This window comes from Vulpes vulpes, chromosome 2 (assembly GCF_048418805.1).
Source record: "Vulpes vulpes isolate BD-2025 chromosome 2, VulVul3, whole genome shotgun sequence".
Classification (NCBI taxonomy): Eukaryota; Metazoa; Chordata; class Mammalia; order Carnivora; family Canidae; genus Vulpes; species Vulpes vulpes.
In genome coordinates this window covers 86,132,224-86,160,199 of record NC_132781.1, presented here as the reverse complement: position 1 = coordinate 86,160,199, position 27,976 = coordinate 86,132,224, and the positions used below count along the sequence as shown (strand labels likewise).

At 66.9% G+C, this 27,976-nt stretch overlaps 1 protein-coding gene across 7 annotated transcripts; it reads right to left on the bottom strand.

The window, feature by feature from the left end:
* Positions 1-44: 44 nt before the first annotated feature.
* Positions 45-27,976, bottom strand: WFS1 (wolframin ER transmembrane glycoprotein). Of its 7 annotated transcripts, none has more exons than XM_072749150.1 (10): positions 21,884-22,038; positions 15,688-15,899; positions 12,164-12,235; positions 11,312-11,446; positions 9,259-9,341; positions 8,872-9,016; positions 7,619-7,789; positions 6,233-6,313; positions 4,323-4,468; positions 45-2,351 (listed from the first exon to the last, which is right to left on the bottom strand). In XM_072749150.1, the coding sequence occupies exons 2-10, from the start codon at positions 15,896-15,898 to the stop codon at positions 543-545; spliced, it is 2,853 nt and encodes a 950-aa protein (XP_072605251.1). In that variant the 5' UTR covers position 15,899; positions 21,884-22,038; the 3' UTR covers positions 45-542. The 7 variants fall into 7 exon arrangements, with proteins under 7 accessions (XP_072605251.1, XP_072605256.1, XP_072605253.1 ...); XM_072749155.1 differs by lacking the exon at positions 21,884-22,038 and adding an exon at positions 12,350-12,911 and having other exon boundaries at positions 15,688-15,821; XM_072749152.1 differs by lacking the exon at positions 11,312-11,446.

Below are 27,976 nucleotides of genomic sequence, written 5' to 3'. Positions count from 1 at the left end.
AAATATCAGAAAACTGTGTTTTTAAATGAGGAAAAGGCCAGCAGTGGGGTTCGTGAAGTGTTTTTATTTCGGCTGCATCTGGACCTTGACGTTCTGTGTCCGGCATGGAGCAGGGCCACGCTCTTCTGAGCGCCGGGCGGGGACGGCGCAGGAGGGGACGGCGCGGGTGCTCCCACGTCCCCGTCCCCATCCTGGGTGCATCGGCCCCTCGTCTGCACGCTGACTCGCGAGCCCGAGCGCCTGGGGCTGACCGCCCCCCCCGCCCCCCGCCTGCCCCAGCCCCGCTCCAGCAGACAGCTGTCCAGGCTTAGCAGTGACCCAATAAATAAGAGACGCCGCGGTGCAGGACAGTGAAGGGGCAGGCCGGGCCTCCCCTGGACGGTGTTCTCCCCGCCAGCTCTCGGCCACGTCGGCTCCCGACGCCGCAGGCAGTTCCCGTGGTGCTGGTGCCCGGGACGGGTGGCGACTGGAGGTGTCTGCAGGCCGGTGGGCACAGGCACGCGCTCAGCCGGGCTGCCCGGGGGAGGCAGGCAGGGACGGGCTTACACGGCCGACAGGAACGGGAAGAAGAAGAAGTCGAAGGCGAACTTGACGGCGCCGTGCACGGTGCTGCGCCAGTCGTGCTCGATCTTCACGTGGCGCCGGGCGGGGGACAGCTGCGCCATGCAGTTGAGGCAGCGGATGGCCTTGAGCTCGAAGACGGGCCACTTGCTGCCCAGGCGGCCCTCGAGGACGGTGCTGAACTCGATGAGGCTGCCGTGGCGCAGGCCGAGCAGCACGTCCTTGAACTCGCCGCTGGCCCGCAGCACGATGTCCTTGGTGACGTCGTCCTCCTCCGGGCCGCGGGAGCCGTTGGCGCCGCTGTAGGGCATGCCCACCGTGATCTCGAACTTGTAGCGGTCGAACTTGCGGATGTGGCAGGGGTGCTTGGCCAGGAGCTTCAGGCGGCACAGCTCCTCCGCGGCCGTGGAGGCGTTGCCGGGGCTGCAGGACGGGTAGGCCTCGCCGTACAGGCAGCGCATCCAGTCGCCCACGAAGAGCGGGAGCATGTTGATGGCCGCCTCGGCGCTGTTGTCGATCTCCGTCACCCGCACGTACTTGAAGCGGCCCGTCCACGTGACCCTGTGGCCCTCCAGGTGGCTGCACAGGATCTGGGTGCGGGCCATGTTGGTCTCCTTCCAGGCCCGGGGCCCGCACAGGAAGCCGTACTGCTGCCAGGTGAGCGTGGAGTTGTAGACCTTCATGCCCTCCGAGCGGTACACGTACAGCCAGCAGAAGAGCACGATGGCCGTAATCCACACCAGGATGAGCTTGACGACGGAGCTCCGCGTCAGGGACTTGACCATGGCCACCGGCGAGAAGCTGGCCTTGCTCCACCAGCGGAACAGCAGGGGGACGCTGCACAGCAGCGCGGTGACGGCCACCTTGGTGAGCTCCAGCGACAGGAACCAGCGGGCAAGCTGCAGCACGCCCACGAGCACCAGGCCGGCCACCAGGACGGGGAGCGCGAACAGGAAGAGGAAGTAGCCCACGGTGGCTCGGGCGAGCCCCAGGCCGGTGGACTCGAGCAGGATGACCACGGACAGCTCACACCACATGAAGCAGACCAGATAGGGCACCAGGTAGCAGTAGGTGCCCTTGAAGCCCCGCAGCTGCGCCATGCGGAAGAAGAGGTACAGGAGGTACACGTACAGCAGGCAGGGGACGCTGACGTTCAGGACGACCAAGTGGCCCAGGGGCACGGTGACGAAGGTCTGGCCCAGGAGCTTCAGGTGCTGCCAGCCGCAGGGCAGGGTGGGCAGGAGGGACAGCAGGCCGGCGGCCACCTCGGTCACCAGGGCCCTCCGGGTGTAGGGCTCGGCGGACGAGCTCAGGCTCACATAGCTGGTGGCAGTGAAGAAGACGGACACGACGGCCAGCTCGGAGCAGGGGATGCAGTCCTTGCTGGCGATGGGGAAGGAGAAGATGACGAAGAAGACGGACAGCAGGAAGTGCACGTAGGGCTCCAGGTGGTTCCAGCCGAAGTTGACCTCGGCCTGCTCCACGTCCAGGTTGGGCTCGAAGCGCAGGAGCAGGCCCGTGAGGGTGCGGAAGCTCTCCCACGCCCTGCTGTCCTGGAACACCTTGAGGGTGCAGATCACCATGGAGACGAACGACAGGTAGAAGACGACCAGCGGGATGAAGAAGGCGAAGAAGTCAATGGTCAGGTTGCTGATGATGAAGAAGAAGATGAGGGCATTGATGTGCTGGGTGGGCACGATGCTGGACAGCCAGTGCATGCCCGCCCGCGAGGCCACGTCGATCAGGTACTCCTTGATCTCCATGACAGCGTGCAACGGGTACTTGACCATCTGCAGGCGTGGACACGGACACCAGCTGTGACCCACACCGACCGGAGCCCCGCCGCCCTCCACACTCCGCCGACCGTGGGAGCCCGCCGCCCCCGGGCCCCTGGTCCCCTGGTCCCCTGGTCCCGGCGGGTCCCTGCGCTCTGGTCCACTCGGCCCGTCCCCCAGCTGCACCAGGGCCGCAGGTCCTGCTGCCCGTCCTTGGCCCCCCTCCCGTCCCAACCTGCCAGGTGTGCAGACTCCTGAGAGCCAGCGTCCCCTGGAGACCTCAGCACCCGCAGGCACGTCGGGCAGGCCCCCCGCAGCAAGGGTGCCCCAAGCCTTGGCCCCCGGCCCCCGGCTCCTCTGTCGGCTAAAGGCAGAGGAGCCCGTGGAGGGCTTTGCGCCGTCCCCGGGCAGGCAGCGGGTGTGGGGAGCCAGGATGGGGAGCCAGGAGGAGGGCTCAGCCAGCGTGACCTGCGGGGGACGGGGTTCATCCCTGAGGGCAGGGGAGTCACGCAGGCTAGTGGGCTAGCGGGCTAGTGGCCGGGACCCTGAGGACCCGTGGCCTGGCCGCCACCCACCCCAGAACCCAGAGGACCCGTGGCCTGGCCGCCACCTGCACGCAGCCATGCTGCCCCACGCTCAGCCCTGACGGCCACTGCCACAACCTGCACCCGGTGCGAAAGGCAGGGGCGACCCTCAGACCTCTGCGCAGCACAGAACGAAGGGGGATGGGGGGTGGCGAGGGGGGCCGTCCAGGGCAGGGGGCAGGGACGTTCCGACACCCGGGCCGGGCTCCAGCACTGTGCACAATTCTGAGGAGTGTCGCCCTGCTGGGCTCGGGGAAGCGAGGCAGGGGCGCAGGTGCTGGCCCTCCATGGGGTCTGCAGGGGCGGCAGCGGGTGCCCAAGGGCACAGCACCACCCACGGGGGGCAGGGGAGCCTGGACGGTGCCCGGAGCCTCCTCAGGGGCCACGTGACAGCTCCTGCCACAGCCTGGAGAACCTGGGGGGGTCCTGGGTGGGCACGACCACGTGACTGTACCAGCGCAGGGTGTCGCGCGCGTGTCAGCCCGAGAGGACGACACCTGGGAGGAACCGGAGTGCGCTCTGCAGAGGCAGGGAGCCGGGCACACACGGGGGCCTGACACACTAGGGAACATGTGCACCCACCCCACCGCCACCCCTGGCCGATGACCCCGCACGACCCAGCTGACGACCACACCCCCCCGCCCGCCCGGAGCAGCCTCCACCTCACAGGTGACCAGTGCGCACCTGTGCCGCCTGCCAGACCAGAGGAGGCATGGCCAGGCAGGCGGCCGGCGGGGGTCCCTGAGCGCCAGCCGTGCAGACTGCAGCTCCTGGGCCGCTGTGGCCCCCAGGCCCTCTGTGCAGGCGCCCGGACTCCCGGACATGCGTGCAGCCCTGCACAGGAACCGGGGCTCCCTGTCAGCGTGTCAACCACCCGTGCTGCTCTGCGGGGAGCCTGCTGCCCCTGCCGCTCCCCGCCACTCCCCCTGCTTCTGCAAGCGCGCTCTGTCAAACAGAGGAGTGAGATGTCTAAAAAATGACCGTGAGGCTTGTGCAACGCCGTGTCCTGCCTGCGTCTGCACAGCGAGGTGCCGGGGCCACTGGGCCCAACTCTGTCCCGGGAGCTTCCGTCCAAGCCCTACTCTTGGGGCCCCAACTGGGAAACTGAGAACCGTCCTGTGGACGAGGTCCAGCAAGTTACAACGGCTGTTCCCTGAGCACGAAAGATGTTTTTAAAAGGAGCAGGAGCCAGCCGCAGGGCAGGACGGCGCCCCGGCCTCGGAGCCCAGGCTCACGGGGCCCGTCCAGGAGAGCACGGCCCGTCCTCCCGCAGAGGCGCGGGTAAGCGTCCGAGGGACAATGTGGGGACGGTCCTTACAAGCTGAGGGCACCAGAGGAGGGCGGGCCCAGGCGTGGGGGGAGGCCGGGTGGGTGGGTGCTCACAGCCCCCGGCCCCACTCACCTTCAGACGCAGGGGCAGGTCCTCGGGGCCCTTGCCCGCCAGCTCGTCGTCGTCGTCGTCCTGCAGGAACAGGTTGGCGGGGATGATGCCCTTGGCGTACTTCTTGGTGATCTCCACGAAGTCGTCCGGCGCTATGTGGCTCTTGGCTGGGCACAAGACAGAGGGCACAGGGTCTGCCCACCCTGCGAGTGCCTGGCCACCCCACGCGGGCGGGCGGCCAACCAGGGAGCGCAGGCTGGGGCCCTGCGGAGGACGAAGCCCGGCAAGCTCTGTCCTGGCAGACAGATGGCGGGCGAGGACTGGCGGACGGAGGAGAGGGGCAGCCGAGACGGCCTCCAGCCAAGCCCTCCGCCTGCTGCCACGCTGACCCCACGCCCCTGCCCCGGCCCTCAAGTCCAGGGTCTGCCCCGGGCCCTGCGCCACCCTCACCACCAGCACCTCCTGCCGCCTCGTCCCAGCCCCGGCCTCACGGCCCTGCTGACCCTCCGCTCAGCACGCGCCCGACGGCCTACTGCACGCCAGAAGCTGGGAAGTGTGAGCCCAGCATGTGCCCGTCCAGGCTCCTGGCCTAGTTGACCGCCAGACCCCACACAGGGCGCAGGAGCAGGTGGACGGTAAGGCTTAAGATGCCTCGAGGTGACCAGTGGGAGGACGGGACCCAGGGGCCCGTCCGGGCTGCGCATCTGGTGTCTGGTGGCCGCCGAGACACGGGGCCCGAGGACGGGTCAGCAGAGCCTGGGACAGAGCCATGCTGGTGGGATGGCGAGGGCAGGGCCCAGACAGGAGAGGAGCCGGGGGCGAGGGGAGTGGCCGAGGGGAGTGCAGGACCGGGTGGGTTGCTATGGGAATGGGGGGGGGCAGTCTCCTCCTTGTGGTTCTGGGAGGAGAGGTGTAAGCACACGCCTGGGCCGCTGGGAGGGCGGACACCTGCACCAGAGGGGAGCTGGCCTGCTGGCGGCACGGAGCACCCCGCCGCAGACACCTGCAGGGGCCACACGGCCCCCGACCGACCGTCTGGCTCCAGGGGCCAGGGGAAGTGGAGGGGTGGCCGAGAGGGCGGAGCTGGGCTCCTTTGGGGGCACCACCCCATGGGCTTGTGGGCAAGGGCTTCCGCCCCGAGAGCAGCTGGGCTCCTGGCACCCCGGCCTGACGACCGCCCAGAATGGTCCGGCGCGCTGGCTTCCGTCGCCGTCCGGCGTCCCACAGCGCTTTGCCTCCCTGAACAGAGCAGGGAGGCGAGTCCGTGCTGCCCATGGCCCAACGCCCCGGGGAGGCCACGTGACATGGGATGGGCACCCTGCTGAGCAGCCAGGAGGGGGGGCCCTCTGCGCGGCCCGGGCCCCCCCAGGAGCTCTCGGGGCTGAGGCTTGGCTCCCTACTCCCACCATCACCGTGGGCTCAGCACCAGGAGGAAGCCAGGCCTGCCTGAGCGCACGGGCAGGAGCCGGGCAGCCCCACGTCCCTCCTGTCTGGTCCCCTCCGGGACAGGTGCCGGACTCCGAGAGCTGTGCGCCCACACGGCTGGGCCGCTGCTCCTGGGGCACGTGAGGTCGTCTCCGGCCTGGACGCCCCCCCGCCCCTGCGGGTGCCCCCACGCCCTCCCCGACCCTCCGGGGCCGACTGGCTCCTTATCCTTGCTGACCTGCTCAGCCCCCCTGGCGCCCACATTCCGCCCTGTCCCGCTGTCCTGCACGGACTGTCCTGCGGCCCTGCTGGGACCGGGTGCCTCCGCTGGGCAGGGGCCAGGTCCCACCGCCCAGAACACCCACGGCCCCCACCGGGCCGGACCCGTCAGGCCTCCCAGACCCCAGGTCTGGACCCTGCAGCGGGAGTGGACGTGGTGCCCGGGGGCACGGGCCTAGGTGCCTGGCCAGAGGGGTCACGGGTGCGGGCCCGGAGGCCGTACTCACATTCGCTGCTGACCAAGCGCTCCAGCACCCGCCTCTGCTTCTGGAGGGACTTGGGGACGGGGCCCGGCTGTGCCGCTCCCTCTGCAAGTGACGCACATATGGAGGACCTAAGCAGGTAAGTCCTCTCAGGGCAGCTGTGGGTCTGGGGACCCCGGGGCCTCTGTGAGTCCTCCATGGGCCGGTCGGGGCCACCTCCCTGGCAGCTAGCTCCGACCCTGCAGCCCCGACACGCAGGGGTGCCCTGGTCAGCATGACTCATCCCCAGACACCTCTGCTGGCCGCGTCCCCTGGCATGCTTGTCCCCTGGAGTACAGTGGGCTCCCACCAGGCCTGTCCCTGTCCCCCCAGCCCTGGCGCCCGCATTGGGCAGCTGAGTGCTGAGCCCGGACCAGAGGATCCTCTCCTCGCGTCGCAGCCACCACCTGCCACAGCCCGGGCCTGGCAAGCCCTGGTTCTCCTGATGCTGGGCACCACGGGGCCTTTGAGGCCTGGCTCGGGCGGGAGGCGCGTGAGCGAGAGAGGCCAAGGACCACGGAAACGGTCTGGCGCGCGGGCAGCAGGGGCCCAAGCTGGCACCGCAGGCTCCAGGACCCCACAGTGGCAGCCCCAACCTCGCCCCATCAGGCACGCCTCTGCAGGGTGCTGCCCCCCAAGCCCCGGCCTCCAGGGCCCCTGCGCTCGCCCCAGCAGTGTCCCCGACCCTGGCCCGGGAGCAGGACAGTCCTCGGCGGGTCTAGCTGGGCGGGGTCCTGCCCGGAGACCCCGGGGGGCAGGGGCAAAGGCTTCCCCAGCAGCCACCCCTGTTGCTGTGCTGTTGGCAGGGGGCAGCCCTGGGGGGCCAGAGAGGGCTGCGCGGGGCCCTGGGCACAAATCCCTCCTCAACGGCTGCAGGCGGATGCTCCCCCAAGGACGCAGAGGCAGTCGGGTCAGACCCCGGGAAACGGAGCGGCCACTCCCGGCCGGGCGCCCGCTGCCCTGCGCTCCTGGCCTCCTGTCCTCCTGCCTGGCTGCTGGTGCGGAGTCTGGGGGAGGCCTGCCTCAGGGAGGCCATCAAGCCACGGTGGGCTCAGCGCCCCACAAGCCCAGGCATCCGGGGACCTGCTCCCCACCACACTTCTTACTGCGCCCTGTCCCCACCGGAGGAGCAGGACACCCCGAGAAGGACCAGCTTCATGGCTCTGCCCGTGGACTGCACCGGAGCTCAAGCAGGGCTCGGGAAGGCCACCCCCAGGACAGGACGACACCCAGAGGGGCTTGCCTGAGCCTTAGAGGGGACTCGGGGGTCTCTGCCCAGGACCCCACATAGGCTCCCAGGGGAGCCCCCCGTGTCCAGCAGAGAAGCCCAGAGGTCCCCGCAGGAGGCCCGGCCCCGTAAGGCTCACGTACCCTGCTCGTTGACCTGACCCACGTTCTCCAGCAGCTCGGACACGGCCACCTGCTTCTTCTTCTTGGGATTGAGCTTCCAGTACATGACCAAGGCCGCCTTGCGCACCGCCCGCTCCAGGTCGGTCTCGGAGGAGAGCTGCTTCACCTCCTGCTCGTTCTCAAAAGTGATGCCTATGACACAGGAGGCATCACAGGCCTCGTCCCAGTGCTTTCCAGGCTCTGTCCCCCCAGGGCGGCTGGGAAATCCGGGTCCCGCACAGCCGGCCCTTCCCGAGGAGACCGCTTGCCGCGGAGGGAGGTGGGCCCGGGTCCCGCGGGCGCTGGAGCTGCCTCTCCCCCACCACTGTCAGGGCCGTTGGCGCTCCCCGCCCCCCCAAGGGCAGTGAGGCCGGAGATGGGGACAGGGCTTTCCGTCCTTCCAAACATCTTCCAAGTCGTCCCCTCGAGCGCACATTTCTTTCCAGGCCGGGTAGCACATGGTATGACAAAGGGGGGGTGTGAGGGGCACGTGGGGCCCCGGCTGGCCCCCTGCAGGACGTGCGCTCCGCCGGGCCTCACGGGCTCCCTCCTGGCCTCGGGGAACCGCCAGCTGCAGCCGCGGGGGCCGCACGGACTGGCTCGGGCCAGCGGCAGCGCGAAGCCCCTGCTCCTGCCCAGGACAGGAGCCCACGGAGACCCGCCATCCCGCGCTCTCAAAGGCATCCGCCCCACTTCCAAAGAGCGAAGATTCTGCATGATAACGTGGCTCTTAAACACACGATACAAACCAGGAGAAAATACTGCAAACTCAGAGCATTTCTGTCTGCGTTTCAAGATCACGGCTCATTTGTGTCCTGTTTTCTTTATATTCCAAGTTTTGTACAAAAAACACAAAGCAGTTTCCTGGCCTGGGAAAAAGTCGTTTAAAAAAACCCTTCGTGACACAAGCTCTCGTCTCCCCGAGGCTGAAGCTCCCGGAGCAGAAGGGGCCCCGTGCCTCAGGCCCCCGCCCGCTCCTGAGGAGCTGGCGGTCCGGGGGCTCTGCTGCGGCGCCTCCTCGGGGGGCTGAGGACACCAACATGCGCCAGGGGACAGCCCACAGCGCGCACCGCCAACTTGCGTCACTTGCACTTGCGGCGAAACGGGATCCGGGATCCGCACCTCTTGCCCAGCAGCGGCAGCGGAACGGACTTCCCCAGGACTTCCCCGCCGTCACCTGACGGGCAAGCCCCGCCCCCGGGGCCGGGCACCTGAGCGACTTCCCGCGAACCCACCTTTCCTGTCGGTCAGGCACCGGCGCAGGAGCTTTACAGCCTCCCGCCGGCCCTGCTTGGCGGCGAGGATGAGCCAGTCGACGGCCATGCAATTGTTCAGCTCCTCGTCCCCGGCGCCCGCCAGGAGCAGGTAGTGCTTCCCCACCTGTGGCGAGAACCCGCTGAAGCCTTGCCCCGAGGCGCCCCGCGTGTGCCCAGGCCAGGGAGCCCTGTGGCATCTGTGCCTACTGGCCCGTGAGGGACCCTAGGGATGGTGTGGCCCCCATCCCGGCGGCAGGAGGGGCATGGAGGGCTTCCTGGAGGAGGAGGGGGAGCCCCAGGCGGGCTGGGAGGAACCCCCAGAGGGGCCCCCGGCTCCCAGGGCTGGACCCTGGCACGCTGGCTCACCTCCGTCTGCGCCTTGGCGTCCCCCGCCTTGGCCCTCTCCAGCACGTCTCCAAAGGGCGCCTCCACATCTGCCTTCACAGGCCCTTGAGTAACGCAAGACAAGAGCGCATCAGCCGCGGGCCACGGCCGACCCGGGCCGTCACTGATGTCAGGCGGATGTGGACGGAATATGCTGGAACGCGGCCTTCGGGCGACACAGGCGCCCTGGAGCACAGCAGCCAAACCTCGGCGGCAGCTCCGAGCGGCAGGAAGGGCCCACGCTCACCCCGGGCGCAGGCCTGCTCGCGTGGGGCTCCAGAAAGATCCCGGCTCCGGGGTGGAAGCCCGGACCTACGGGGCACCTGAGCCCCGGTGAACACTGGCGCGTGCCCCCCGGACAGCGCCGGCGTCCCGTGGCTCTGGGAGGTCAGCGTCGGTGCTCGCACTCAGACGCACGCTCACACGGGCCCCACGCTGGACGGTAACCGGGGCGCCCGCAGCACCCCCAGGGCTCAGGAGGCCGCGCTCAGCTGCGGGCTGTCACCCCCCACGCCCCCCAGTCTCCTCCCACGGTGCCACCAACCCTTGCGCGTTTTCCTTGGGGCTGTTCTCCCGCAGGTCCGGCTGTGCTCCCCGAAGGGTCCCGGCACGCAGGGCACGCTGCAGTCTGCCTCCCAAGGCGGCCTCTGACTTGCAGGGCTCCGGGAGCCTGGCCCCACAGCCTTAGGGGCCATGGCAGCCTCGGGCAGGAAACGCAACGGCTGTGTCCCGTCCAAGTCCGGGACCCACGGCCCTCCTCAGCGGGTGGCAGGTCCAGGGCGCCCCAGGCACCCATGGGATGCACACGCTCACCTCACTGCGGGGCTCCCGCTCAGCAGGGACGCACCCCTCACCCCCGGGAGTCTGTGCTGCCCCCCAAGGGCCGGCTTCCTGTGGGCTCCCCCGGGCCTCTCACCAGGGCCCCCAGCCCCGCGTCTGGGGCCTGCGTCTCCCTGGGGCCTGCTGGGGCGCGGCCAGAACACAGCGGGCGCCCTGTGCCCTGGGACTGCGTGCTGCCTGCCCTGCCCGGAGTGGCCTAGGCGCGTCGCCCTTCCCTCGTGCCCGGGGCCTCGGGGCTTGGTTGGCGGTCAGCACCCGTAGACCGGGGGTGGGGGGGCAGGACGGGCTCCGGGCCCTCGGTCCCCGTGCAACCGTGCGGCAGTGTGTGGCTCAGAGAGGGGAGCACACCTGACCCGCGGGCACGACCTGCTGAATTCAGACAGCAGTGCCAGCTCAGCTTCGGCCCCCCCTGCACCTCACCACCCCCCTGCACTTGCCTGCACCCGCCCTGACCCTGGCCCCGCCCAGGACAGCCTCCATGGGGAGAGGGAGGCTGTAGGAAAGGGTTGGGGGGCGGGGGTGGTGCTGTAGGAAAGGGCCGGGTGGAACCCAGCCAGGTAACATTGTGTGTGCTCATCCTGGTGGGTCCCTGCACCAGGGGGGTCCCTCAGGGGGGTGGGGGGTCCTGTCCACAGAGAGCTGGGTCCCTGCACCTCGAGGTCCACACAGGGGTAGGGGGTCCTGTCCACAGAGAGCCGGGTCCCTGCATCAGGGGGTCTACACGGGGAGTGGGGGGTCCTGTCCACAGAGAGCTAGGTCCCTGCACCTCGTGGGTTTCACCCCCTTTGTGGTTTTGGACTCTGGTTTTCATGAACAACGGGGTGACTATTTGCAGCCCCCAGCCCCCCCCACCCGTCCAGGGCCAGCTGAGCTCAGGCCGGGGGTCTCAGCAGGTCATCACTCCCCTGACTCCCTGGGGAAGGGGGTTTGGCCCCAGCTCCTCGTCACACACCCAACCAGACGGATGGACATGCCCAGAGGGGGCCAGTCCCCCAGGTACCAGGAGCGGGAAGGCCTGTGACATCTCTCAGTGCTGGCTGGGGGCGGAGTCATCAATGCTGCTAGGTTGGGGGGGGGGGGGCGGGCGGCTTCCTGGAGGAAGCGATGCCTGAGGCTGGGAACGCAAGGACAGGGTTCAAGGTAAGCGAGGAGGGCGCGCCGCCAAGTCTCTCAAGGTCTCAGGAAAGCACCGCACCCAAAAGAGCCTCGTCTGAGCTGCCATCTGTGCTGTGACAGGACATCCTCCAGCGAGGGGGCCACGGCCCGGCACAGGAACCAGGGGAGCAGGGCTCGCACCAGCGTCGTAGGAAGTCCCTTGGGTGCCCCTGGCCTGCGTGACCAGAGTGGAGAACCAAGCCGCGACTTGTCCGCTGCCAGCAGGTGCCGCCAGCAGGTGCCTGACCTGGGGCCTCCACGCTCTGCGCCTTAGGACCCCACAGCGGCAGGGCGCTGGCCGCCCAGCGCTGAGCCCCCCACCCCGGCCCCCACCTGTGGCTCCTGCCGGACACCTGGAGGCCCGCCTGGCTTCCTGCGGCCACCGGCCCCAGCCACGGGCCAGCACAGCCGCAGGGCCCTCGTGTGGAATGTTCTAAGGCTCCCCAACACCCTCTCCGTATCATGAGCCCTGAAGCACGGCCGCCCTGACCCGCACCCTGACCCCTGCCCTGGGGCCTCCCTCTTGGAGCCCCTGGCGCCCAGAGCACATGCAGGGGCCCCCGGAGGGCAGGGCCCACCTGCCATACCGTCTCTGCCCCCACTGCGCTGGTCCCCAGCAGCACTGGGGGGAGCATCCTGGCAGCTCAGCATCCCTGCCCTGGGCCTGCACCGGGGTCCCTGGGGAGAGGCCCCGCAGCCCTCTGACGAGCACCATCCCGGCGTGTGCGCCCATCTCGAGCTCCCGGCTCCCCGGCCGGGGCCTTGGGCACCCAGCTCTCGCCGTCCCCCGGGTTTGTCTGACTGAGTTAGAGAAGTGGGGGGCTAACGCAGGGGGCCCAGCTGGGCGGCAGTGCTGCCTCACTCCCGCTCCCCGGGACCTGGAGGTGCCTACCTGGGTCTCCCTGCCCGTGCAGACATGCAGGTGAGGAAGGAGCGGGGGCATGTGCTCTCCGGCTGTGCAGGGCTGGCAGAGACACAGAGGACGCGGAGTGGGACCCCACCCCGCAGGACCGCTGGGCCGGCGTCTCTCCCGCTCCTGGGGGCAGGGGGCCAACAGGCCACCGCTGTTTCCTCTTACGTGAAACCTGCAGTCCTGACTGCCGTCCCAGGACGTTTGCACACTCAGATCGAAACCAAGTATGTTTCCAGCCCTGGCTTTTGTGCTCGGCAGCCGCGAGGCGTGTGTGGCCGAGAGCCCAGGGTCAGAACCCCCCAGCGGCCCGGAGGCCTCGGAAACAGTGGAGAACACGGTGACCTTTCAAGGAGATGCAGGGATCAGGAGTGCCCGAGGACAGGCCGCGTTTCTGGAATAAACCAGGCCGTGGCCCCGCGTGACCTGCGCAGGGGAGCTCCAGGCCCGCGGCAACAGGGCTCCATCTCCGCCGGCTCAGCCGCCCTTAACCTGGAGCCTCGGGTCACTCAGCGTTGGCCACTGGGGCACGTCTGTGCCTCCGCGTCCTCGTCTCTACGTGGGGCCACACAGAGCTTCCTGCACCGGCCGCCGTGAGGGGGTGTGACGGGGCCCAGGGACAGGGCCGGCCACGGGGTACACACAGACGCCCACAGCAGGTGCTCGTCGGGGGCTTGGGCTGCACGGGCCGCACTGCTGAGCTGGCGGCGGTCGTTTTGAGCAGCGGCCTCTAGAGGAAGGAGAAAGGGCAGCGCAGGTGTGGCCTGGGGCAGTGGGCGCTGGACTGTGTCAACCGTGCGGGCCATCTGGGGGAGCAAGGCCTCCTGCCAAGCCCGGGGATACGGGGGTCCCCGCGTCCTGGGCGCCCGCGGGGACAGAGCACGTGGCAAAAGCAGCCACACCCGGCTCCTGAACACGTGCTCACAGCTGGGCTGTAGCCAACAAGGCTCTCCCGGGAGACGTGTGCACACACGGGCGCTGGACACACACGGCCCCGAGCTCACAGGAACACCAGTCACCGAACAGGAGTTCAGGAAGGGGGGCCCCAGGAGGTCTGAACCGGGGCCAGGCGGCCTGGGGATGTTCAGGAAGCATATCGGCGCCCGCGGGGTGGGGGCCCGACTCAGCACCCGCCTGCACGCGTGGGGGCCTGAGGAATGTCACCCGATGCGCACGGTCCTGGCACCGGCACGACCCCCGCACGACTCCTCACGGCTGCGGTGCTCTCGCCCTTCACAGATGCACACGCGGGCGTCTGCAGCCTCCTGACTCCCCAAGGGCACGCGCGGCCCAAGGGTCCCACCGCGGCTGTCGCCGGCCCTTCCCGGCCCATCCCAGGGCCCGACGACCTGTGAGTCGCGGTGCATGGGGACAGACACGAGCTCCGGGGGGGCCCGGCTGGGAGAGGCTCACGGAGAGCTGGCCCTGGAGTCAGACGGCGGGCAGCGCCGCACGCAGCGTGGGCTCTACACCCTGAGGTGCCCACACCGCAGACCACAGCCCACTTCCCTGCCTGCATAAGGCGCGGGCCCCTGCACAGAAGGGCCCGACGCCCGGTCGGCTGGCAGCATGCACGGCAAGGAGAGCAGAGCTCGGGACATTTCTGCTCCCACCGAGAGTCTGCATGTGAGGGTGCCGGGCCCTAGCACCCCAGGAGTGGCAGCAGGACCAGAGCTCTGGGTGGGCCGGCAAGAGCCCCACGTGGGAACTGGAGCCTGCGGGCACCTGGCGGGCGGGGCGACAAGAAGACGCAGGGAAATCGTGGGGTGAGGCACCCCAAGGCGTGTGGTACCAGCCCGTCTCCCCACGAGCCTCAGGTCTGGAGTGCCCAGTGAGGCCCAAGCGCTGCCTCCTGCGGCCCCTAGAGCAGGAGCAGTGTCAGCGGCGGCCGGGCAATGGCTCCTCCCAGCGGCTGTCTCCATCACAGGCCTGACGCAGCCCCATTATCCCCCTGAGCCCCCCACCTGGACTGGGGGCCCAGGGCTCATGGGCCCCGCCATACCCCACCCTGGACCGGGGGGCGCCCCTTCCTGCCAGCCCCCCCCACTCACTCACTCGGGCCTCCCCTGTTCCCACACAGCGGGGTCCCGCCACCCAGCCCCGGGGCCCAGAGCACAAGCCCTCCCAGCCCTAGGCTTCCCTCTGTGGCAACCCCGACTGTGCCCGGCTGGGGTCGGGGCACACCTGACTCACCTGTGCCGCCCGTGGCCACTGAGGGCTGCGCTGGGGAGCAGGAGGTGGATGGAGGCCTGACCAAGCTCTGGTGCCCTGCCCAGATTCAGGGAGGGGCCCCATGACCCAGCCCTAGCACCCTGCCCAGATTCACCAAGGGGCCCCATGACCCAGCCCTAGCACCCTGCCCAGATTCACCGAGGGGCCCCATGACCAAGCCCTAGCACCCTGCCCAGATTCGTCGAGGGGCCCCATGACCCAGCCCTAGCACCCTGCCCAGATTCACCGAGGGGCCCCATGACCCAGCCCTAGCACCCTGCCCAGATTCACCGAGGGGCCCCATAACCCAGCCCTAGCACCCTGCCCAGACTCACCGAGGGGCCCCATGACCCAGCCCTAGCACCCTGCCCAGATTCGTCGAGGGGCCCCATGACCAAGCCCTAGCACCCTGCCCAGATTCACCGAGGGGCCCCATGACCCAGCCCTAGCACCCTGCCCAGATTCGTCGAGGGGCCCCATGACCCAGCCCTAGCACCCTGCCCAGATTCGTCGAGGGGCCCCATGACCCAGCCCTAGCACCCTGCCCAGATTCACCGAGGGGCCCCATGACCCAGCCCTAGCACCCTGCCCAGACTCACCGAGGGGCCCCATGACCCAGCCCTAGCACCCTGCCCAGACTCACCGAGGGGCCCCATGACCCAGCCCTAGCACCCTGCCCAGATTCACCGAGGGGCCCCATGACCCAGCCCTAGCACCTTGCCCAGATTCACCGAGGGGTCCCGTGAACCCTCTGTCCCACTCCGGTCCTCACACCACCTCACCCCTGCCCCTGGAAGGTCCCTAAGGGAGCAGAGACCTGGGTTGGGGTTGCCCCAAGCAACCCGGCCTGAGGATGGAGACAGTGATCCACAGGGCACTGGGGACCTGGGCCCAGGCAACTCCAGGTGGCAGCTGGTCCCAGAGGGAAGTGTCTCTGCCGCTCCCGGACCAAGGGGACTGCCTGGCCCAACGGCCCTGAGAGGCGGCCACAATGGGCAGGGGGACATGGGCTTCCCCGTGCTGGGTGGGACCCGCATGGAGGGGCTGCCCTCCTGCCCCCGCCGTGGTCCTGGTGGGGACCGCCCGCTGGCCCAGGGCGCGCGCAGGTCGGCGCTGAGCCGTCAGGTCATAGATAAGATGGGACCATGACACCTGCTAGGCCCCAGGCCGTTCATCGCCGGGAGGGCCCGAGGGACCTGCCCCGCAGGAGGCCACCTGCCGGACTCGCCGCTCGCCTGGCTTCACGCAGCGCTGGTGGCGCTGAGGACGGTCAGCTTGCAGCCCCAGCCCCTTACCTGCTCTGTCCGCCCTTTCCTGGCTCCGAGCATTCGGGGCCTGGGCTGCAGCGGGGGCAGCCGCGTTGGCCGCATCTGGTCCCGGAGCACGGGGCGCCCCCCTCTTGTCCTGTTCCACCGAGGCAGTGGCATTGAGCCGCGAGCGAGCTTGGGGCTGCGGTGGCGGAGGCTGTGGGCCAGAGGGGCTCGCAGGGGGGCTGCTGGCGTCCATCCTGCCCGAGAGAAAAGCCGAGGGTCAGACATAGGGCACCAGGCCCAGCCGGAGAGGGGACAGGAAAGGGATGGGTGGGGGCTGCCTCCTGGTCTATGAGGGATCTCCCTCAACCTCACGATAGTCACCTAGACCTTCCCACTTTAACAGATGAGGAAACCGAGGGAAGAAATTCCCTCGAGGCCTCTGGCTCTACAGGCCCCACAGCAGTCATGAGCTCGGGCCCTCCATCCTGAGGCCTGGAGTCCAGCCTCACCGGGCACGCGCCATGCGACCCCAGTGTCCTTGTCTGAGTGGCAGGAACGGTGCAACCTTGTGAGGTTCCAGTGGGATGCTCCACACGGAGCTGAGCACGGTGCCTGGCTCGGGGCAGAGGTGCATGGCTCGGTGCACGGTTCGCATGCCTGCACGTCGTATGTCCACCCCCGTCCATGAAAGTGACCCTATTTGCAGGTGTGATTAAGGATGAGATCACCCTGGTTGTGGGTGGGCCTGATCCCATGACCAGTGTCCTGACAAGAGGAGGTAGGAAACAGGGACACAGAGAGAGCACCACGTGAAGATGGCGCTGGGGACAGGAAACGCAGCTGCAACCACGGGCCACGGAGGGTCAAGAGCCTTCACCAGAAGCCCGGGGGGAGGCCGGGAAGGATGACCTTGGAGCCCCCAGAGGGAACCAACCACAGAGAAAAAGTTCATAAATGTGAGAAGGTTAAGTGGAAGGGAGGAAGGGAAGGTGAGGAGGGGAGGGGTGGGGGGGAGGAGGGGAGGGCTGGGGGGCTTGGAGGGGGGAGGGGTACAGGGAGATGTGGAGGAGGGGTGGGGAGGTGGGGAGGAGGGGTGAGGGTAGGGAGGAGGGGGAGGTGGGGAGGGGTTAGGGTGGGGGGAGGTGGGGAGGAGGGGTGGGGGAGGTGGGGAGGAGGTCCCGCCCACGGCTTGGGCAGGTGAGTGGTGCACAGCCTGGTGCGGGTGGAGGCCCAGGAACAGGGAATGAGGGTTCTTCAGCCCTCGGGGACCCGGGCGAGACTCAGTCAGGGGACCCCACGGCCCGCGGCAGAATGGCAGGAAGTACCAGGGCCACAGAGCCGGCTGGAAGCTCAGGGAGGAGCCACATGGGCGGGCGGACCCGGGGCCAAGCGCCCCTGAGCCTTTGGGCGACACGTGTGCCTGGGCCCGGGGTGGCCCGTCAGACTCGAGAAGACACCGTGAGCCGCCCCGGATCAAGGCCACGGCCGCCCTCGTCGCCCAGTCCGGGAGCGCAAGCGCGGAGCAGGGAGAGGCTGCCCTGCATCCCCGGCAGGCCACGTAGGCGGGACAAGCGTCCCAGTGCGGGGCCGCGAGGACCAGACAACACTGGACGCGGTGGGCGGCACCTGGGCCCGGCTCCATCACCACTGCCACGCAGGAAGGGGCAGGGGCCCAGGCACCACGTGGCCCTGCCCGCCCTGTCCCCCAGCCACCGTGGGTACCCAACACGGGATCTGCGTCCACCAAACAACCCCACAAACTTCAGTCTGGGCATTCCCGCCCCCGAGGGACAGCGTCCGTGTCCTGCGACATCCCAGGGCACGGTGGGGACACGGGCAGCCCCAGGAGCCCCCTGCCATCAGCTGGCTGCTCCCAGCTGCTCCGCGGCCGCAGGCCTTAGGGACCAAACACAGAGGTGACTCCCGTGAACCCCATGCTTCGGCCGCACGCGCGGAGCGGAGGGCTCCTGGAGCCAGTGCAGGTGGGGCCACGCAGGTCACCCCCTACGCAAGGCGGCAAGCGCGTCTGCTCTATAGGCCCCACGGGGCCAGTCTCAGCCCCCGCCCCCAGGCCAAGCACCACCCCCTTGGCCTTGGGGACGCCCACTTGTGCCAGGCCCCCACGTCATGAATAGCAGCAGGGATGGGCATGTGTCTGGGGGCTCCCGGGGCGTCCCACGCGGCCCGGGGTACCGGCACCACTGCCGGCCAGTGTGCCTGATGGGCGGGCGGCTTAAGCTTCAATCCAACCTCGGCCTGTTTCACGGATGAGGAAACGGGTGGAGAAGGTGGAGCTGTGCTGGCGGCCTCGGGCTTGTGGAGCCGGAATCCCACGCAGAGCCTGTATCCGGGTGGGGGCTGTTGTGTTCCAGCCCCAGCCGCCTCCCGCCCGCTCCATCCACCCCGCACGCCAGCCCCTCTTCCCACGCCGGCTGAGCCGAGGGCCCTGGGCCTCCCTCCTGGAAGGTCCCCTGCCGCGGGCGGGAGGGACGGCGCGGGCCAACGGGACACGAGTCCCACTGTGCCCGGGCGCAGGGCCACTCAGCCTCTGTGCGCCTCGGCCTCCCGGTCTGCACGAGGGGTAACGCCCCTGTGTTGGGCCGGGGACTGAGGGTGTGAGGGCGAGGACGTGGTCCGCAGACCCTAAAACATTAAAGCACCCAGCGCCCCCGACCCAGGCTGGATCTCCCGGGGCTGAACCAGGGCACGTGCGTAGAAACCTGTCCTCTGGAGCACAGGGCACGCACGGGCTGCCTGTGGGCTGGGGTCCCAGGTCGCTTGCAGTCAAGCGACCAGTTCGAGTAAACTCTTGGTGAGTAGGAAGGCATGAAGGTTCTCTGAGTTGGTCAGAAGAGCCTCTCACGTGTAGGTCAAGAAGACGAGTCGCTGCATGGCGGGGTCACGGGCACGGTCACACGCTGTTCCCCCCCCCCCCCCGCCCCCCGCCCACTCGCCGTGTCTGGCTTTTCCTGCCGTAACAAGCTCTCTCCCCGGTGATCCTGGGTGGCGGGACAAGGGGCGCCCGCCTTCACCTAGAACACCCGCTGCCCTGCCCGCACCGGGGACGGCCCGGCCTCAGGAAGAGCCTCGGCTGGGTGACATGGGGCCCTGCATGTGACGGAGCAGCACCCCCAGGCCCCAGACCACGGCTGCAAGACAAGTGCATCTTCCCGTAGATCCCCGCAGCCCGGGCGGAGGGGTGCAGCCCACCCCCTGCCACCTGAGGCCAGAGCGGCGTCGCTCAGAGCCTGTCACTGTGCAAGATCCAGAGAAGCAAAGTGCTGGCATTCTTTCCCCGTGAGCACCAAGGCATATTTTTATCCCAACAAAACACAAACTACCGGCACCACGGAGCTCGGAGCTCGGCTGAGGAGCTGCCGCCCGCACGTCTCCGGACACACGCAGCACAGTGACCACGCATGGCCTTCTGCCCCAAAGGCTCTAACCCGTGTGCAGCAAGGCCCCGCTCCGCTGCCCTGGTGGGGGAGGGGGCAGCCCACCTCTGAGGCACCCCCCACGGGAAGCTGTAAGGTCGCTGAGCGCCTTCTGGCCAGAGCCTCGCACCAGAAGCCCGGCCCAGGGGAGTAGGCAGGGATACTCTCAGGCGTTCGGGGCAAACCGGCACCATCCAGAGGGGCACCCCTGCCCCTTACAGCCCCTCCGCCCGCAGCGACCTCCACAGACCGTCACCGCAACCTGTATACAAATAAACGTTCCAGGCACAGCTGGCTATTGGTACAACACTGTTAAACGGGATTTAAAGCAGCCTGAGGATTATCCTCCAGTGTCTTGAGAATGAAAGGAAAAAGCTCCCTGCAGAAAAGAGGAAAGAAGGTGCCCCCTGGCCTGTTAGGACTGGCTCTCTCTGGGCGCATGGATGATTCGCGGCTTTGGTCTATTCTTTTCCTAAACGTATTTCCCTAATTTTCTCTAACAGCTGTATACGGCTTTGGAAATTAAAACAAAGTCGGGGGCCCCGGGAGCTCAGCGGGTGAGCATCTGCCTCTGGCTCAGGCCTGGGATTGAGTCCCGCGTTGGGCTCCCCGCAGGGAGCCTGCTTCTCCCTCTGCCTGTGTCTCTGCCTCTCTCTGTGTCTCTCATGAATAAATAAATAAAATCTTAAAAAAAAAAAAAAAAGGGAAATTAAAACAAACTAGATTTTAAAACGCATCTGTGCCGGAGCCCTGAGGGAAAGGGCTGGGGGTTCCCAAGGTCTGGGAGGTCTGCTCCAGCGTGGCCCAGCCCAGCCCCGGGCACAGGGCTGCTCCTCAAGACAAGGGCACAGAGCCCTTGGAGGCTCCCAGATACCTATTTTTGCCCCAGAGTATTAAGGGCCCAAGCAAGGAACATTCCAACTCCACTCAATGTGCCAAGTTCACAGAAAGTGGGAGGCAGGAGGGAATGCCCAACCCTTGGTCAAGGACAGCCATGCACGATGCCCAGGGGCCGAGCCCGCACTGCATGCCCAGCCCCTGCTCTGCGCCCGGCCCCGGCGGGTCAGCACACCTGGACTGCGGGACGACCCCTTGCTACGCACTGTGCAGGGCCTCCCTGCCCCAGAGCGCTTCTGTAGGGCTGGCCTCTGAGCAGCTCACCCCCGGGGGGAGGACACCTAAACAGGCGGCTACAAAGACGGAGCAGCATTTGGGTGCAGGCACCCCAAGGGGGGTTCTCACTCAGCTTTGGGAAGCAAGGTAGGGACGGTGGAAGGAGGCCCTGACTCAGCCTTCAGGACAAGCAGGCGTGAGGCAGGCGAGGATGGCAGGAAGGAGGAACGGAGGAGTGTGGGCACCCCAACAGGGAACTGCCCAGAAGAAAAGGCAGCGGAGGGAGAGTGACCTGCGACGTGGCCAGGAAGGGGCGGGAGGCTGGGAAGTGACCCCCGGGAGTGTGGGCAGCTAGGGCAGGAGCCTCGGGCCTGAATGGGCACTGGGCCTCGGAGCCAGAGTGCAGCGTGGGGCCAGGAGTGCAGGAGGACGGTGCCCAGAGGGAAGTGACAGTTACAGAACCACTGGGGTGTGTGGGGACAGGGCGGGGACACCAGGGAAGGGGCTGGTGACCCTCCGGGGGAAGCTAAGGAGGCCTGGTCCAGGGCAGGCATCTGCCTGTGGTTCTGGGCCCAGGAGAGAGAAGAGTGTCGGCAACTGAACGTGGCGGGGGGGGGGGGGGGGGGGCGAGGAGGCCTGGCTTGTGGCTGGGGCCATGGCAGCAGTGCCATGGTCTGTGCTGGGGACGTGGGAGAGGGCAGGAGCCATATAAAGCTCCCTCCCTCCTAGGATCCTTAGCATCATCGTCCTGGCCCTGGTTTGGTGTCTGTCCCAGAGCTGGGGTACCTCTGGGCCAGGGGTGAGCCGGGGACCCCTTTGTCGCCAGCCCCCGGGGCCTGTCCAGCTCTGGCGCGGGAGGGGCTGGAAGGCGAGAGCAAGGAGCCCTCCACGCAGTCTTCGTCCTGGGAAGGCGGGTGTGGGTCTCCCAGCATCCCTCCCTCGTTCCAGGTCCTTCCAGGTCGGGCTGGGCTGCGTGGGGGCGGCGCCCTACGGAGCAGGGATATGAGGAGCCCTCCTCCAAGTCCCGGCTCAGGCACCTGGGGCTGCCCTGACGCGGGGCCGGGCCCGGACAGCGGGGAGCCTGCCCCGGGGCTTCTGCGGGCGAGGCTCCCCGGCGGGCAGCAGAGAGGGTGCCCGGACCCGCAAGTGACCGACCGGCAGCAGGGAGAGCCCTCGGGAGCAGGCCGGGGCCAGGGGTCGCCGTGCAAGGTGACGGGCGGGGCCGGCCTCCTCGTCCGGCTCCTCCTCCGGGCCGGGCCGCCTCCCCGCCCCCGCTGACCCCAGCCCCCGGGGCTCTGATTCCTGCTCCCTGACACTGCACCGGCCCGCACCGAGGCTGGGCGATTCGCTCCCGCGTCCCCAGGGCTGGGCGACATCCCTGACCCCCGGCGGGCTGTGCGGGCGGGACCCCCTCCCCTCCCCCTCCCCTCCTCCTCCCCTCCCCTCCTCCTCCCCTCCCCCTCCCTCGCCCCCCACCCCCCCGGGCGCCCTGGGTCCCCCCGCCCCGCCGCCTCCCGGTGCTCGGAGCCGCGGGGCCCCGCGAGGCCCGAGGGCGCCCCCCGCGGCAGGCCCCGCCCCCGCCTCCCGGGGACCCGCTGGGGCCGCTGCGCAGGTGGAGAAACTGAGGCCGGCGGCGGGCGGCGCCTCCCGGCTGCCCTCCCAGCGCCCGCCGCCCGCCGCGGGGTACTCACCGGCCGCGAGTGGGCCGCGCGACGCCCTCGGGCTCCGGGCCTGCCGCGGCGCCGCTCGCGAGAGCCGGACGCCCCGGGGCGGAGCGGACGGGCCTGCGGAGCCGGCGACGCGAGCGGCGGGGAGCGCCTGCGAGCGCGGCCCCCACGGGGCGGGGTGGGGCGGGGCCAGCGCGGGGCGGGGCCAGCGCGGGGCGGGGCCAGCGCGGGGCGGGGCCAGCGCGGGGGCGGGGCCAGCGCGGGGCGGGGCCTCGGGCCGACCTCCACTCCCGACGCGGCTCGGAAGACGCGGCGCCGGCTCGGCCCGCGGAGCGGCCGGCGCGCCTGCCAATCACCGCACGCCTCCGCCAATCACAGGGCGCCTCGCCTGGCCGCCGCCGGCCGCCCCCTGGCGGGTCCGACCCGCCCACAGCGAAAGTTTCCGAACCGAGTCGGCCCCGGCTCCGCCCCGCCTGGCTGCAGCCACGCCCCACCCAGCGAGGGCCCGCCCCGGCCCCGCCCCCGCCAGCGAGGCCCCGCCCCCTCCCAGGGCGGCAGGCTCTGATCTAGGCCCCTTGGCCTCTCTATCTGTTAACAGGTGGCTGGGCCCTTGCACAAGACTCAGGCCACCTTTCACCCACCTCTCTGGCCCCAACGTCCCCAACTTCAGGTCCATGATCATTTCTTTTCTTTTTTTTTTTAGATTTTATTTATTTATTCATAAGAGACACAGAGAGAGAGACAGAGGCAGAGACACAGAGGGAGAAGCAGGCTCCATGCCGGAAGCCCCATGTGGGACTCATCCCGGGACCCTGGGGTCACGCCCTGGGCCGAAGCCGGCAGCAAATAGCTGAGCCCCCCAGGGATGCCCCTCATGATCATTTCTATGGCCACATTAACAGGGCCTGCTGGGCACCTCACCGCTTAGCTCCAGCCCTGCCAGAGACCCAGGGGGCTCCCCTCATTTAGCAGCAGGGATAGAGAAAATGGCCCGTTTAAATGTGTGCAAGTCACCAAGTGCAGCTTTTTTCTTTTCTTTTCTTTTTTTTTCCAAATGCAGCTTTAAATGCACGGAGTTAGATGCACGCTTTTTACAAGGTAATTACGAGATTCGTTTAACACATCAGCCCCGGGGATGGTGCAAGGCTCAGGCAGTTTGGAAACCCTCCTCTTTCAATGGTGCCCTAGGTCTGAGAAGGTGTAGTTTGCAGGTCGGGGTGAGGGTCTATCCCCGAGTCAGGCTCTCCTGGCTGGTGCCCACCCCCACCCTGGGGGGAGGGCTGCATCTGCTCTGCGTCTGGTCGTTGTAGCCAAGCTTGATGCCTGTCCTGGGTCATCATTACAGAACCCGTTTCAGAGTGACTGCCAGAGATATGTCACCAACAGGTGGGGAGCCAAAACATCCCAGATGGTTTTGAGGGTGTATTGTATACACAGAACACACAGCCCCGAGGGCTTTCGTCAGAGCTGCGTGGTTCCTAACAGTCACCTCATCTGATGCTCCAGCTGCCCCCCCTTCTCATCCAAGGCTCTGAGGCCCACAGGGGAAGGAAGGAAATGGGCACCGAGCAGCACCTACTCCACCCCAGGTTCTCAGTTTGGGGGCCTTTCACGCATTGAGGGTTTTCACTGCATCCTTAATGAGTGTGGCATTGAGACAAGTGGCATGGGGCTCATTTTCATCGATCAGAAAATTGAGGTTCAGGCATAGAAGGTTATTTGCCCAGTGCCACATAGAAATCTTCCCCCTCTTATAATGTACTGATGACAGAAAATTTGGAGAATTGCAAAAGGTAGAAAGAAGAAAGAAATCACTCAAGAACTACGTTTTGGGATCGATGCATATTGAAGAAGGGGTTTCCAAAGGTCCCTGCGGTGACACCACACGTGTGCACACATGCCTGCTTCAGTAGGGCAAAGTCCAGGAAACAGAAGCTCTGATCCTGATAGGCTTTATCAGGTCTCTAGGTACATTTTTACCAAAACCCATCTCTCACTACTGTCTCCGGCACACCGCTGAGGGGTGCACACTGGCACGGGGAGCTACCTGGTTTACCCTTTTCCCACTACAGTAAGTGACAAATGGTCTCCTTGCTTTTGCCGTATGCATTCCCATGGAAACTAGTGAGGCTAGACTTCTCAGGTTTTTTTAATTTTGAAAAGCATCTGCTCTCTCACTCGTCTATTGGGCTCCTTAGGCTCCTTGAAAACCCACGGGATGAGCTCTTTTATTACCCGTCTACCGTCTTTCTCGCCTGTCATCCCCTTCAGCCTGCAGGATGGGGGCCCACCCAGAAAGCTCAGGCAGCCCAGGCTTGGGGGCCGGCAGGCCTCCTCACACCCGGGAGGCTGGGGCAGACGGCCTTCCTCTGGGGACTTGGGAGTGCCTCGCCGACTCTTTCTTGGTGTTTACAGGAACATAAATGGCTCCTCCTCCACCCCGGGGGTTGGGGGGACCACCATGCCCGGTCCCTATGGGCCTCACACAGCCCAGAGAAGCCAAGACCCTCCCCTCTGAGGGGTCTCATAAGCAGAGGAAGGGTAAGGGCCGAGCAGCCCAGGCCAAGCCTGGAGGCACTTAACCTGGTGCTTGGAGAGAAAGGCCTTGAACGTCACAGGCAGGTTCAGAAGAACAGCCCTCGAGGCAAGGAAAATGAGCAAATGGGTTGATGATGTGGAGCAAATACCTTCCGAGATGGAGGAAAAGCATGTGGAGATCCTCCAGGGGAAAGTGAGGGGCTGCAGGCAGTCCCAGGAGGTGTAGCCGCACGGCTGGGAGTGTGAGAAAGGCTGGAGTCGCACGTCTGGGGCTGAAGCTCTACCGTCCCAGAAAGGGAGGGAGTCCTGCAGAGTTCCAGAAAGAACCAGTGACATCGAGAGTCAGCGTGGTGCTAGCTCCTGGGGGACTTGAGAACAACTTCCAGGGACTCCGTTTATGTGATCAACAAGCCTCCCCCCCCCCCCCCCAACACACGCTATGATGAATTCCTCTGCTGGGGAACAAGATGGAAAATATCCACACGGCAAGACCAAGACGCACAGAGGGTCCCCGCGGGAGGTCCCGTCACCAAGTCAACTACAGTGAAGATGGTGAAAGAGAGAGCAGAGCCGAGAACAGGAAATGGTGGTGAGCTGTGAGCCTTGCAGAATACTCAGGTTTATCTAAATATGCTTGGGGTTTTGTACCATAATCGCTAAGTAAGGATTCTTGAAATCTGTGCCACGTACTCTCAGGGAAACCCACACGCGTCTCGGAGGAAACACAGAAGCGATCTCGGCCGCCCCTGGGGTCGGAGGAGCAGGGGCAGTGGAGCCCTTCCCTTGCATCTGCTGCTGGGCGAGGGTGGGCGTCGGGGCAGGGGACCCGGTGGGACAGGGGAGGCTCCGGGGCTGTGGCCACCGCGCCTGTTCCTGCGATCACGGGGAGAAGCGGAGTGATTATAAATATGAGGAACTGGGAGAGGCAAGTCCTGGAAAAAAAGCAGAATGGAACTTCTGCATTCAGGGAGGGGGGTGGCCGGCAGTGTAGAGAGCGAGCAGGAAAGCGAAATTAAGGAAGGAGGAAATGACAGCGGTAACAAAATTCAGTCCAAGTAAATACAAAGGGAAGCGAAATAAAACTATGCATGTCGGCTTTCGTTTTTTTTGTTGTTGTTGTTTTTTTTTTAAAGGGAACGGGCTGAACTTCCCATCAAAAGCCTGTAAGGTTGGGGTAAAACTAAAAATCCAATAAAGTGCTGTTTACAGTAAATGCTCCCCAACTGATGAGAAGTAGAGGTCAAAGGGCACGACATCTGAAAATTGAAATTCAAAAATGACAAGAATGGCCAATCAGTGGCCTCCAGGGAGGAATTCAAGACCGAAAGCGTTCACGGGGACGAACAGGGATATTAGGCAACGGTGCAAGGGGCAGTCCACGGAGGCCCAACATCGTGGATCTGAACGTACCAGGAGCACAGCAGCCGTGACGTGCTGCGTGCTGTGCGAGGCGCTGCGTTTTTGTGTCGCAGTGGCCGGGCCGTGGTACCCAGCTCTGTCATATGGCAGCCTAGACGTTGCCCCGAAGATACCTTTTAGGTGAAAGTAATGTCCGAATCAGTAAACTTTTGAGTAAAACCGATCACTGCTTGCAGTGTGGGTGGGCCACACCTAATCAGTTGAAGTCCTTAGGAAAGAAAGATGAGGAGAGCATTCTGCGGGCAGAGGATGGCCTTTGGGTCTCCGCCACAGCCTCGACTCCCCCCTGCGCCTCCAGCCCGCCATCGCCCTGCAAACCGCACTTGCAGCCCCTGCGCTCACCTGTGCCAGCTGCTTATCTGCGTCCCCCTGTGTTTATGATGTAGGTGGGCCTGGGAGAGCAGGGCAGGAGGCCTGTCCCCTCCCCCGCAGAGCCAAGCCCTGGGCTGTGCTGTTGAGGACAGGAAGGACCAGCGAGTCACCGAGTGCTAGGTGATCCTAGGACCGCACGAGGAGCTCCTCGGCATCGGGACAGTGTCCAGGCTCCTCAACATGGCACTGAACACGCCTGCCGCTCTGGGTCCTGCTGTCCCGCCAGCCGCCCTCGGATTTTTTCCGCCCACTTCCAGAGTCCGCACTCGCGCGTGGGTCCCGCTTCCTTCCCTGCTGCTGCCGCTCCAGCCGTCCCAACCTTGCCCACAGACGTTTGCCACCCTCGAGTCAGCTCCAAGCACTGGGCTGCCTGCCAGGCCCACGGGGAAAAGCAAGGGAAGAGGCCGCTGAGTCCTGTACTGCAGGGGAGCCAGGTCGGGGCCTCTGCGGGCCGTCAGGGCCCCGGACCCCAACATACGGGCCCTGCCCCCCGGAGCCCCAGCGGGCCGTGGTGTATTTGGGAAAAGGCGGTTGCAGGTGGGCTGGGGCTGCGTGCACTGTGCTTGCCCGTGATGGGGCACTTGTCCGTGCCCCGGGCGGCAGCCAGATGCCATCACACGGAGGCGGGGGGGGGGTACCCCCAGAGCGGGCAGCGTGGAGAGGGGCCGAGGCGCGCAGGGATGCCCCGACCATGGGAGGGATGCGGCCCAAAGCCAAAGCCTGCCGCCACCGGGAACTAAAGGGGACAGACGGGTGCTCCTGGGGGTTGGCCGGACCTTGGGCCTCTGCACTGTGACAAATGCAGTCCTGCTGGGTGAGCTTCTGGGGTGGTTCGCATTCGTCACAGCAGGAACCTTCCATAGGCGATCACGCGTCAGACCACGGGGCCTCTATCACCCGCCGAGGAGCTGGTGTGGGGCCTGGCAGGTCCACCTGTCGGCAAGCGGGCTTGGGGTCCACGTATCAGAGGGCGGGCCCCCCCCCACCGAGTGGTTTGTGGTTTCTGTGACGGGGCAGCGGGCACCGGCCCCCTTTGCCTGGACGGGCGGCCCCCTCACATGTCCTGAGTCACCCCGTGATCTGTGCAGGTACTACAGCCCACGGGGCGCCCACGCAGGCTCATGCTCCGGGCCTGCCGGGCCAGCAAAGCAGAGGTCTGGGGCCTGCGAGGACACTGGGGACGCAGCGAGAGGGGAGCCACACCAGGGGTCGGCAAGGCCCAGGCGCCCTAACAGGCTCCCTTCCCACCCCCCACCCCCGCTGGACGCGGTCCCGCCCACCCTTGGCCACATCTGGGACAGGAGGCTCCTGCCCTCCCGGCTCAGTGTGCTCAGTGGATCCTCTCGGTGCCATGACGGACCAGGGGGCTCCTTCCCATTTCAGGGGAGCAGGAGGCTCCCAGGCTCACGCACCAGCAGGAGCACTCCCGACTCCCAAGCCTCTGCTCCCCGCCCCCCCCCCCCCCCCCACGCACACGCATCCTGCCAGCAGCTCCCTGGTGGAGGGTTTGGTGCTGCTCACACGGCCCGTGTCACTGGGTCTGGGGGGATGTCAGGCTCTGCAGCCCTGCGCACCTGCCCCTGCCTGCACCTCCACCCCCGCGGGCGCCCACACCTCGCCTGGGGGACCGAGCCACCCACGGGTCTGAGTCGTGATTACTCACCTCTGAAGGCAGACAGTTAATGCCACTTAATGGCCGGTAGTGAGTCACCAAGCACATTGCGAAGTGTCACGTGGGATTAAAGAACACCAACGACCCGGAGGTAACTGGATGCAGAAGAAGGACAA